Here is a 12,449-nt window from a genome sequence, read left to right as displayed (position 1 = left end):
CCGATTTCGACGCGTTAAAGCATTGTGAGGGCACGTGCGAATCTACGACTTGCAAGGCTGGATCTTCATCGCATTGCAGCAAGGCCTACACGAGTGGAACGCGAGGGGAATGGACGCGGGTGAGAAGGTACGGCGATCACACTTGGCGTTTAATTCAAGAAAAAGTCTAGCACAGCAAATAATAAGTCACCACTGTTGCATCAATTACTTGGGTAAGGTCACGCTGGGCCTATTCGATTATCCGTCCCGGACTGCCCGAGCCGGTGCTTTGAACTAATGAGCGTTGCGTATGCAGCGTCTCGGGCAGTCCTGGGCAAGAGGTCCCCTATAGCAAATCGCGAACCTGCCAATTATGCTAGCCACGTGTGCAAGTTCCTCATCAATGCCACATACATCTGTTGTTCTGCCTTCTACAACCTTACGAACTCGAACGGGCGCAGACGTCGTTCACGCGAACGCAGCGGCGAACTTCCGAAGTCCAACGCTCCTCCCTACGACGCAACGCACGCCCGATGGCCACGCATCGGCGGACGCGGATCGCACTCCTCCTTCTGAACAAGCGCCAACACTCGCTACCGATACAACCTCCGGTGCCGTCTCTTATTTTCTAACAGCATTCGTCCACGCGCTTCCTTGTCTATTGTGGCACTGAAGAGGCGGCCTATGTAGACAATAGTTTTCACACCAGACCCGCCGTCCGTGTCTCGCTAACATTGCGCAATCTCCTATGCAACGTTCCGCGCAGCTCTTGTGTGGTTAAGTTGAAGCTGTCCACAGCATGCCGCCGACAATTTCGTCAGCAGGCTGAACATTATCGAAGATAATAAGACGTCCCGCGTTCAATCCTTGTACACTCCCTGAAACATGCATCTGCGGCCGTATTTGTAATAGGCGCCTTAATTTCAAGGAGCGCGCGGAGATAGCTAAAATCGGACGCTACGTGCCACCGCGCTGGGAGCACACGCGGTACCTTTTCGTGGCCCACGGCTTCCGCGAAGGGGTTCTTCCCCTTCGCTCGTTCCACTCCGGAACGAGCGAGTCGACAGAAAGGAGGAGACCGCCAACAAACGCGCAACACGGCGGGGGTGGCGTGTTCTATTCTCTTCAGCGGCCCGGGTTATGCGCACTGCACAGGGGCGTTTGGCCGGAACAAACATAGGCGGCGGCGGCGACCGCATGCACGGTCTGGGCCCGGCAACGCGGAGACAACCGGGCCAACAGACAGGGCGTTGTGTGTGCCGGTCGCCGCGAGGGGAGAGAGCGCGCTAGGATGGGGGTAGATGCGATGACGCACAATGAACGTGTTTGCAAGAACCCGCCCCCTTAATAAGGGACCGCTTAAAGCGGCCGACACGGGTCGCTTTTGACGAACGAGAGATGACGTGGAGACACACGCGGGCGCACGCCGACGGGGGCGACCGCCGCACCTTCCGTCGACAACGCCGACATTTCGGCCATGCAGTGCGGCCCCAGCGCAGGTCGTCGTACTGGTGACGTGCGCGCGATGTTCAGGGTAGTCCGTTCGCGGATCGCTCGAGTTCGAATAAACTGCCCGTAGGAAATCAAGTCATATACGCTCTAGCCATCCCGCGTGCCGTGTCTCTCGCTCTTGTCGGGGCCGGTTTGGGGCGCGGCTAAGCTTGGTCCGCAGTTCTAGCGCACCAGTCAATCCGCAGCTGAAGTCAAGGCCAGCAAACCTCCGGTCTATCCATATTAGTGGCCCCTGAACAGCTGCCACGGACGCCGTCGCCGACGGCCTCCGCGACGTTCGCGACCGCTCGGGCGACTTGAGAGACGTCCGCCGGCGGCGTCAACACGCCAGGACGCGTATGTAGCGCAGACAGGAGCGCGCTCGGGGGCCGCGCACGGGTGAGGAACGAAAGAAAGAAAAGGGGCAGCGCTCGCCATAGCCGCGGGGGCCCTAATCACCGTCCGGCCAGAGGAGAGGTCCAGCCAGCCAAGGGGAAACAAGGCGCCACGGCTGAGCGGCCAAGCCGAGCAGGGAGCCTTCACCCGTGTCGCCGGCCGACAGCGCTGGCGGCGCCAGAGAGCCCTCCTCACAACAACTGCCGAGCTTGTTGTATACACTGCTGCACGGCACATATCGCGCGACTTGAGCGTCCGCGCCTCTCGCTTTTCGGCGCGGGGCGAACGAACTCTGGGCCGAGAGGGGCGCCGCGGCTCTGCGCGTTCACACAGGCGGTGCCGGCTGATACGCGACAAACGCGCGTCATTATGCCATCCGAACAACGCATTGACCAATCGAGGAAGCCGCGGCATCATCCGAGCTGGACGACGTGGCACCATCCATAGACAAGTCCCCGCGCACCAGCAAGCAAGTCGGGGGGCCTCGCAGAGCCTCTCGAAACGCTGTGCATGTAGCCACCTGTCGAACAGGAGTGGATTTGCGTCGAGGTCAGCAAGCGCAAATAAACTCCCGAAACGAACAGCCTTATACCATTCATTGGACGACTTTTCTTTTTTCGCTTCTGCGATTGTTTAAAACTTCGTGGAGGAGATGGGGCATCTGTAGCTACACGAATAACAAACTTTCGGAAATATTACCGTGAAATACGGACAGAAAGCTTCACTCTTACTGCCGAGTAACCCCTCGTAATGCAAAAGGCACGCTTTCTTTACGAAATACTTGAGCCGGCTTTAAACGACTCTGTTTCTGTCTCGTATTCAACGAATCAAAGCGGCGTACACGCATAGAAAGTCACAGGGAAGGCCGACACGCGTGCGCGCCGCGTTACGCGGAATTGTCTAACGCCACCCGACTGACGAAATCAATTGGCTAGCGTTGGCAACTATTATCAAAAGCAGGAACGACGGCAGGAGAGAACGGTTGCCCTGAAGCTTCGAGCATCCTTTAGCGCAAAGCCTAGCTGCAACAGAGCACCGTATCCGGTGACCCCGCGCACATGCAGAGGATCGCAACGCATAACAGAACGTTCGAGCACCGCGTTACCACTTTGCCGTTAGCGCCCTTGCCACGCAGGTACAGAGAACGTGCGGTAATGGCAGCGAAAAGTGGCAATGCTACGCTATAACGTTCCATTTGCCAGAGTTTTAATAATGTGGCTGCCGCTTACCGTTACCGACCTAGTCAACTGCCCGCTTCGCCCATATATACTCAGCGTCATACTCAGCGTCACGCGCGCACCTGGCAGGGGCGGCGCGGATTGGCCAATACAATACGCGCGAAAGCAAACTTGTTCGTGAACAGGACGACAAGGACAAGCGGTAGAGGTCAGCCATAACAGCCAATGGTAAAGCTAAAATGATTTTATTAAATAAATGATAAGAAAAAAGAAACTGCAATGATGGTCAACACTGGACTAAACAAAAAAGACGCATACAGTGCTAACTCTCAACATCCTACGTGTCGTCCTTCATTCAATTCAGTGGCAAGATTGTTTTTCGTTTTCTTCTTTCGCATTCCTTGGCGGTGGTTCCCCGAGCGCCTCCGCAGCGCCGGCGCGACCGATCCCGTGCGCCGGCGGCAGCAGCTGTGCGCAATGGCGTGCGCTCTCGAGTGAGCGCAGATCCCAGGTGGCGCGGACGTGGTGCGCAACGACGAAACCATCCGAGCACCGCGGAAACAGTGCCTTCTCCTATCTGCTGTTGCGCTACCTGCCAACAGCACGCCGGACCTGGCGCGTATGGGATGCGTGCGCGCATTGTGCGTTCGCTTCCGCGCGCGACGTTCTCTCTGGAGTGGTCGTCCCGGATGCAGCCGGCCGGCCGGCCCGTTCGACGGATATGCCTGCTCGAGGGCCGAGGGGAAAAAAAAAAAAAAAAAGAAACCCGCGCGTGCCACGGGTACAACTAGGGACCAGATGTCACGCAGGCAAAACGATTTCCGAGCGAGAGAGACAGAAAGAAGTGTGAACACGTAAGCAATGAAAACGCCTTCTGGACCCACGACGCAGGCGAGTGCGCAATGACACCTGCAAGGCTCCCTGGCACTCACTGCTCTGTACACGGACGCAGGAGGTGCTCAGTTTCTGTTGAACAAGGAGAAAAAAAAAAAAAAAAATCCGAATCAACGCTGCGTGTTTTTCCCCCTTTCGAAATCAAAGTTGCTAAAGTAATGTTACTACCGGATCACGTAGTCCAGATGCTTTAGCTGGTAAACAAAACATGTTTCAAACGATGCGAGAATTAAAATTTCGACATCCAATAGGCTTAAATGAACGGGGTCATAACCGGAAGGAAGCGGTCATCCTTACGCGTGAGCGCAGACATGTCCGTTAGCCACCGATGTGCTCGAAAAAGAAAAGTGCTAGTGGTTCACCGCCTCACGAAATGAAGACGTCGGTCTATAACACCCCCCCACAAGTGACGTTTCGCGAAAGTGAAGAAAGAAGAACGAGACTCACACGCGACCTTCCAGCTACCCCCCGCATCCGCTCCCCTAACCTCGCGCACGACTCTCGCTCTCGGAGACGTTTTTCTTTCTTTTTTTTTTTCTCCCCCGGCGCGTCTGTTTGCAAAACGTAAAACGTGCACATTAGAAGCGACCGTGGCCAATCGGCCCCTCGTCCAGCCCTCTCCTTGATAGCGCCGGCATTCTGTCCAGCTTGCTCCTTGCAGGTCTCTTCTTCCAGCACACTATGGGTCGCCAAAGAACGATGGCGTGCGGGGGCCATTGGGAGGGAGGGCAGTAAGGTGGGAGGCGAGTAGATTCCGCGCGGAGGCCGAAAGCGAGACAGGAAAGGTCGCAACCCGCGGCGCATAGCCGGACCTCTTTAGAAGAGGCCAGCGCCTCGAACCAAACACCGCGCCGCGCGCGGAGAATAACACGACCACCCGCACGCGCACGGCTACGGCTCGCGAAAGGAATGCAGCTTCGCCTCCCGTTGCCGCCCCCCCCCCCTCCAGAAACCGCCCCCACTTCGGCCACCACAAGCCACTGCTCGCGCTGGAGAGCTTCGGCGCGGCGGCAAGTTCCGTTTCGACGACTCGGTAATTGAAGACCGCGTCTAACGAAGACATCGCTGCTGATACCCTGCTGCTGCTCACCACAGCCTCTCGGCTCCTGCGCCGCGCTTTGTCTACGTGCGCTGACTGTGCAGTAATCGCGGGGAAAAGCGAGCACACCTCGTTCGTGGCGCCGCCTGCTCGCTTCCAGCGCCACTCGCAACTCTCCTCCCTCTCCGTGGTCCAGCCCCAAACGTCCTGTTTTCTCGCCATTATTATCTTTCACCTGTTGTAGTTCAAGGGCCACTGCACAGCCGCTGCGTCTCTCACAACGAACTTGCGGCTAAAGACTATCCGATGATGGTAAAATAATAGTACCAAAAAAGATTTAAAAAAGAGAAAAGAAACGTTGGCGCGGCACGGAGGCACCACTCCTCGAGTGCCGTCCGCGTTACTATTCCCCAAACAGTGGGAGTTCGCCGCTCTCAGAAACAGAACGCGCAGTGGATGCTCGGGCGCCTGATTTTGTAGCGCCACAATGATCTCGAACATGATGCCCAGAGCCAACTGGCCTACAACGCAGGATTGAGGGGAGGGGGCAGTAGGTAAACCAGAGTTTTATGCAGTGACATTACGATGAACGAAACACTCATTAACACACAATTCGGAAAAAAACACGAAAGAAATAATCGCCTTCAGCGACTATGCCCAAGCAAGAGTATAATCTGCGCCTTAAGTTTATCGAGGTATCTCGCCCGCACAACGCCTTCTTCAAGCATCAGATTCATTTCTAACTTGCTTCTGGTGCGTAGAAACGAAGGCCTGGCCATCACCGTTTCTGCGGTCTGGAGCGCCGTACAGCAGAGGTCACCTTCTGGGATAAATTCAGCCATGTAGACACCGCGACCACAGGGCGACAACGCCGTAGAGACAGAGTGGGAGGCAACAAAAGAGAGGAGCAGCAGCACGCAACATGTGCGGCGACTTGCAGCACGAGGCGACCTCCTCCTCTTGCGGCTGTTTTTGAGGAGCCGGGGAAAACCGAAGAAAACGTACATGAGAAAGTAAGAAAAAGAAATGCACACGGGACGCGTCAAGCAAGGTCGCCACCAGGAAGTCGACCTTCGGGAGGCCCGGGAAAGGTATTTCTCCGCTCGGGCCGATTCCCGGAAACCACCACCCGGCACAAGGAAGCCGCGGGCGCGCTGGAAAATAAATAAGCCGCGATGTCCCGAGAGCTAGCTGCGCAGAGGAGCAAAGAAAGGCGAGTAAAACGGAAGCAGGGTGCCCCGAGGAGTACAGGGCAGAAAGAAAGATACGGCGGGAGAAACGCCGGAGAGCTTGGGGACAGAGCTGCCGCTGCGACGAGGCGAAGAAAGGGCACCGACCAATGAAGGTGCGAGCATCTCAAAAAGTGCCGGCGTCGAAGGAAGATTTACGACCGCCGCCGCGGGCAATGCAATTCGGTCGCGAGGTACGTGACAGGCAGGAGTGCAAGAGAGACGCACCTCGGTCAGCGCGCACAAAGGACCCACGCTTTCTCAAACAGCAAACGTCCAGCGCATACCACCACGTCGGCAACGTCTCTTCCCGACACACGCGGGGTGGCCACAGCACAACACAGTCACGGGCAATAGGCTAGAAGGCAGTGACGACGGCGCCGCGAGCTGACACAGCGTGACCTCTCAATTCTTGCCAGTTTTGGAGCAAAAAATGACATCTAACGCGTCCCGTGCTCCTCAGTAGACACAGCGCACTTCCGTCACGCTGCTGCTTCCGCCGCTCTGGACATACGACGGTCGCAGCCAGGAACGATTCACTCGAAGCCAAGCGCAATAGACGTGGTTGTCCCATGTCTTCCTTTGTCCGTCGTTTTATTTGGCGCCTTCATCGTAAACATGTATAACCAACTTGCCCACCAGCACGTGCGCAATAGACCTGCTATCAAAGATCAGTAGGCAGTTTCCCAAGGCACACAGCACCAGGGACTCCATTGCTGCCAGGTGCTGTACTTATCTCTTTTTAGTTATACGTCCACCACCTTTAAGACGGCTCGACTAGCACAGGACAAGAGCATAAATAAACGCCAAACGGGAACATGCGAAGCCGGCAGAAGGAGAGAAGGGAAATGGGCGAGAAGAGGCGAAGGTGCTGCTGCAGAGTCGTGGTATATCAGCATTTCGTCGCGTGCTTGCGTGAGCGCGGACTTACCACGTTGCTCGAGTGCTGAGCTTTAAGCGCGAGACAGAAACAAACAAACAAGAAAAAAATAGGCAGGGAGGAAAAGGGAAGCGGTAGAGAACGCCCTCTGGGGCTAAGGCCGGTCACCAGGTGTTCTTGGCCCGACTCCCCTCCTCGAAGGCAGGCAAAAAGAGGGAGGCGAATGTGTGTGTGTCTGGGGGGGGGGAAGAGAGAGAGAGAGAGAGAGAGAGAGAGAGAGAGAGAGAATACAAGACTGCCTCAAACAGCGTGCACGCGTGCGTGTATACGTTCACGTCCCGGTGCGCAATGAGGAGAGAGAGAGAGAGAACGAGCCAACCGCGGGGCACGCGCGAACAGCGAAGCTGCGTGCGCGTTCCGTTAGCGCTTGGGATCTAGAAGAAAAGGTAGGGAGAAAAAGAGGGACGAAGACGGCTAGACGCGCCTCGGAAACCACTGCGTGCGACGGTGCGGGAAGTAGCGTAGAGACTGCCAACGCGGCTGCATTAAACAGCCGTCCTTTCCCCCGCACCGTTCTATTCCCTATCGCAGTAAGATAGCCTCCCACTAACTACGGACAAGAGCTGCGCATCGCGCGGCGATAGGGTGATACTATTCAAGGAAGAAGGCGCTATGCAAAGAATGTAAGAGGGTGTATACAGTCAGATAGAACAAATTAAGGCAGCCGACATAGGGTAGGGCAGCACGTTCCCGAATCCCAGGTGGTAACGGACTCGAGTTCGTGTCGCTCACTACCAATACGTGTCGGAGACAACATGGATATAAAGAAGGAGAAGAAAGCGAATGAAAAGGCAGTCTTCAAAATGCATGCGTGCCCACCAGCAGTCGAATCTCGGCTGTGGGCGCACCGCAAGGCACCCCTAGCCAAGGGGAACAGCAGCAGCGGCGTGCTTCCCTTAGCGAGAGGGCTCACGCAGTCTTTCCATCCTCTACAGACATTATACCAGAGCTCGATTATCATGAGCCTTGAGGCAGCGTGCCTGGGCTCCCGTCAAAACGTTTCGAGGCAGCCCGAGCCACGCACTCGAAAGCGAGGCGATCCGCTGCGCTCCTGGCCTAGAGCTTTCCGTACCTGCTATCCGGAGGAGCGCAGCGGCGAGCACGATAAACAGGAGCCAGCCGGGTGGGCAGGTGGCCAGCCTCCGAGAGTCAACCTGCAGCAGGCCCTTGGGCCACCAGGGACCGCCCGCTCCGCAGCTGGACGCCGGCGAGGGGGACGAAGTGGAGGAGGAACCAGCGCCTGCGCAAACAGCATCCATCAGTCACAGTACGCTTAGACATTCGACACTATAGAACACAATATGATAAGGGAAGAAAAGGCGCATTAGCCATGTACTGTATCTGAGATTTCGGCACACAACAGGGTCCGGGGCACCAGAGGTCGCCGCGCATTCCCTTCGATTAACCTTTGATGCCATAAGACATTTATCTTTATAATTTATCTATTCATGAACAGATGTAGCACACGTAGCGCAAAAGTTCCCTTCAAAAGACTTCTCCCGCCTATAACGAGCGATACAGAAGAAGGAGGGGGGGGATATTGCGGGAGGCGTTATTGCCCATGTGACGTGAATATTTTGCGTCAATGTGAGACAGCTTCGCCCGGCGTGACAATGAAGCAAGTTGACGGCATCTTTTACTAGTCGTTCCCAACGCCCAGACAGCGATCGTGGCGTCTTCGTGCAGTAAAGCTTGCAGTCGCTGTCTTAAGCACAACCTCCGATTTGAAACGACAAGTAAATGATGCCGTTAGTGACATTTGCACGAGCAAGTACCCGATACTGATCCCGATTGGCGAAGTCAAATTCAATTGCTGCTGCTCAGCACTGGTACATGATGCCTCGACAGTGCGATTTGAGGAGTAAATGAAAACGCGGCGAATCTTTAAACCAAGACGATGGTATATTGCGTATATAGAAACAACATATGATCCATGGGGACGCTTTCGTGCCCTAAAAGTTAGTTTTCAGGATCAGACACTAATCGTTAAATTTTGCTTCTCCAGGTTTTAGAGGGCTCAGTTTCCTTTTGCCGACTGCAAATCAATAGTTCAGTTAACGTTACGACAGTCAGTCGCCAAACGCACCAACAAGAACAACTTATACAGTTTTACGCGGTGTTTTGGGGAAGGGGGGAAGACCTCGGGTTTTAATTCTGATCACGTGCTGTATACATTTAACGCGATAAACTAATACCGCGTTCCCCACCACTGGAACGCAACAGGAGCTGTCGGAAGCGAAAGCGTCGCTGTGTGTTCACCGGCGGAACCCCATTGCCGCTCACCCGACCGGGAAGGTACTTCCACGCTCACAATGGCCATTACCTGCGACTGCACGTAGCAACGCGCCCAGCCAAGTGGACACAGCGTCTCACAGATGCGAACGACATCTGAAGAGCGAAGCGCGCACACAGGATCAAGCAGCGCTAAAGTTGCCCATTTAACCGGGGCTGACGGGGCAGATCATTGTCCAACTTCCCACTATGGAGCATACCGCCCTGTAATTGCACTTGTCTGGGGCATCCCTGCCGCAAGGCCATAAGCGACAGGCAGCCACTACAGCGAACGGTTTGCACGCGCCCAACAGGGACGGCGTCCCAGTAGTGCGTGGGCGACTGCGGTCTATGGAGATCGCCGGGAGCGCAGACAGTCGGCGACGACGGAAGCCGCCACGACAGCACGCGCCGGTACATGCAAAAGAGCCGCCCCGCTGCGGCGCGACGGAACGGATGGCGGCCAATTGTCACCAGATAGCGTGGAAAGAATGCGGCGCTGCGACGCGACGGCCAGCTCCGCAATGGGACGGCCTGGAACAACGGCGGCCGCGCGGCACGCGAATCAAAGCAGGTCTCCAGAGAAACACCGAGGCGGAGGGAAGCAAGAAAGCACAATGAAGCGGGCCATTTCAAAGGCACGCAGCATGCAATGCGGCTCGCGTTGGCTGCTTATCACTGCGGCATTTCCGCCGTTGCCTCACGCACAAAGATAGGCGGAGACACGAAAGGATGTACCGCGTGTCTGTTAGAGAAAAAAAAAAAAAAAGCGAGAGAGAGAAAAAAAAAAATGAAAGGTGATGAGGGACGGCTCCATCAGACGACAGCTAGACTTCTGAGTAAGAGCCAGGAAGTCACCGGTTAGTTGCAACTTAGCGGCGTGTCGGTTGCGAAACAACGTGGACACCGCGCGTTTGAGAAATGCTTGCCCCCAAGTTAAGCTGCTCGTACTCTCTAAATAAGGAATGGCTAAGCTGCGTTTAGTCTGCGTTGCGCACCATAGCACCAAGTATCTTTCAGCTTTGAACGAGCATTCGTCTTTCAGATAGCCATTGCTGCTTTCCAGGTAAACAGATACCGTAATACCATGTGTGGACGAACGAGCAAACAAGAGAGATAGTAAGGCAGCGATGTTAACCAGACCTAGTTCTGGTTGAGCACCCTGCACATGGGGGAAGGGGATAGAAACAGAGAGGTGCCACAAATGAAATAAACCGCGTACGCAAATCGCGCAAGCGGACAATGCTATCAAGGTGTTATGTTACCTCGGGAACTTAAGCAAAGTCGTTAGAGCTTTCTGTGCGCAGTCCTATGGCAAGTAAGAAAAAGTAAGGTACGTCGGCTACAGACGATTTACGGGGCTGAATGTACAAGATCAAATAGAGGATATCAGAGACAACATAGTAAGTCACCTGGACTGCCGCAGTAGTCGCTATTTACCTTTCGGCAGTTTTAACAGCAATCGAGCCCTCGTCACTAGCACGTCCACCAAGATTGAACAGAGGTTCGGTGACAAGGCGCATGGATATCGTTTACGGCGGAGATGGCCTGGCGGGAGAGCCAACGCGAAAAGCGACGAGGGCGCAGGAGATCGCAAGCTGAATAGTACTACTATTACAATAGACAAACAAAGCAAGAGAGAGCTATAGAGACGTGTACAGAGGCAACATTTTGACCGGTGAACAGCAAGACAGCCGTTACGAGAAGGTGGGCGCAGCGACCATATACATTTAAAGCAAAAACATTCGCACCATACGCTGTTCGCAGGGATACGCAGACGGTTTGCCACCACGCCAGACGGAGAGACACGGGTTAGACGCCGTTTCCTCTTTCGGGCGCCCCTAATATTTTCTGGCAAAGTCCCACGAAAAAGAAAGAAAATTAAAAGGCAACGGCGGCGACAGAGGCGAGGCCGGCGCATTCCACGATCATTACACACGCACGCGCTTTCTGCCGCTACTACGGCAGCAAGCCCGAGCTGCAGCGGCAGCGTATTCCATACTTCTCTCTCTTCGCTGCAGCCTCCGAGCAGCCACTGCGCTGCAGCCATAGAACTGCACGCAGCAGCGCTGGCCACGCTCCCGAGGTTTCGCTCTTTCCTCCGCATTTTCTCGAGATTCTTGCACCCGCAAGACCCAGCACGGCTCCGCAAGGCGGCAAGCCGCCGTTATTCTTCCTTTGTCTGCGAACTTCCTCGAGAGAAAAGGCTTCTCTTGCAACGCGTATACCGACGCAGCGCACGCTTGCCTCTTGCCTGAAAAGAACCCCCCTCCCCCCCCCCCCCCCAAACTCCAAGCCCCGCGCAAGACGAGGCCGCCACACTTGCTTGTTGAGCTTCTCTTAGTCACAGTGCTCCATTTTTCTTCTTCTTCTTAGAACACACACACACATATATATACCCTCATTTTGCCCAGCATTTCCACTGGTTCTTGCCGAGCACTTTGCCATCCCGTTTCCTCGTGCCCGACAGCATGAAGGAAAAAATATTAAAAACTATATATATCTCTAGCGGACGCAGTAAAGCCCCTGCAAGCCGCCCGCGATTATATAACTCGTTTCGGCGCAAAATCCACCTTTTCGTGCTCAAAATGCCTTGAAACAACAACGCGCGTCTGACTACTATAGAGAACACATACTTCTATGATGACCCTCTTCATAGCTTCATGCGGCAAAGCTGTACAAACGAGGTCAGACCTGACTACATCGAGCACCTACACGAGAATACAAATAAATTAAACAACCTGTCCGAAGCCTCCCCGCCTCCAACCCTCCCCCCCCCCCTCCACAGTAAAGGTTTGCGTCGCCACCCCTTCCATTCCAGTAGGCTGTAAACACAACTTCTCGCAACCCCCTCCCCCCAATTAAGGTTGGATTGCTCCAAAGCACTAATAGAACAGAGGAGGCGTTTTAGAGCTACAGCCATAGGAGCGAAAAGGTACAATATCGGCCCCCTGTCGGCCGAGTAGGGCGGTGCACAAATAATGCGTCATGTGAAAGACGGACAGCACGATTTATCTGGTGTATATACTATA

General features: G+C 55.0%; 1 protein-coding gene across 5 annotated transcripts in view; it reads right to left on the bottom strand.

The window, feature by feature from the left end:
- The window catches only part of LOC142578290 (protein spitz-like), a 179,763-nt gene that overhangs the window by 34,909 nt on the left and 132,405 nt on the right, over positions 1-12,449 (bottom strand). For all 5 annotated transcript variants that reach the window (XM_075687702.1, XM_075687709.1, XM_075687715.1 and 2 more), the window contains one exon: positions 8,219-8,386. In XM_075687702.1, coding sequence (XP_075543817.1) covers positions 8,219-8,386 — 168 coding nt within the window. The remainder of the gene's footprint in view (positions 1-8,218; positions 8,387-12,449) is intronic.

This window comes from Dermacentor variabilis, chromosome 1 (genome assembly GCF_050947875.1).
Source record: "Dermacentor variabilis isolate Ectoservices chromosome 1, ASM5094787v1, whole genome shotgun sequence".
NCBI lineage: Eukaryota > Metazoa > Arthropoda > Arachnida > Ixodida > Ixodidae > Dermacentor > Dermacentor variabilis.
The sequence above is the reverse complement of the archived record's forward strand: the minus strand, read 5'-3'. Positions and strand labels throughout refer to the sequence as shown.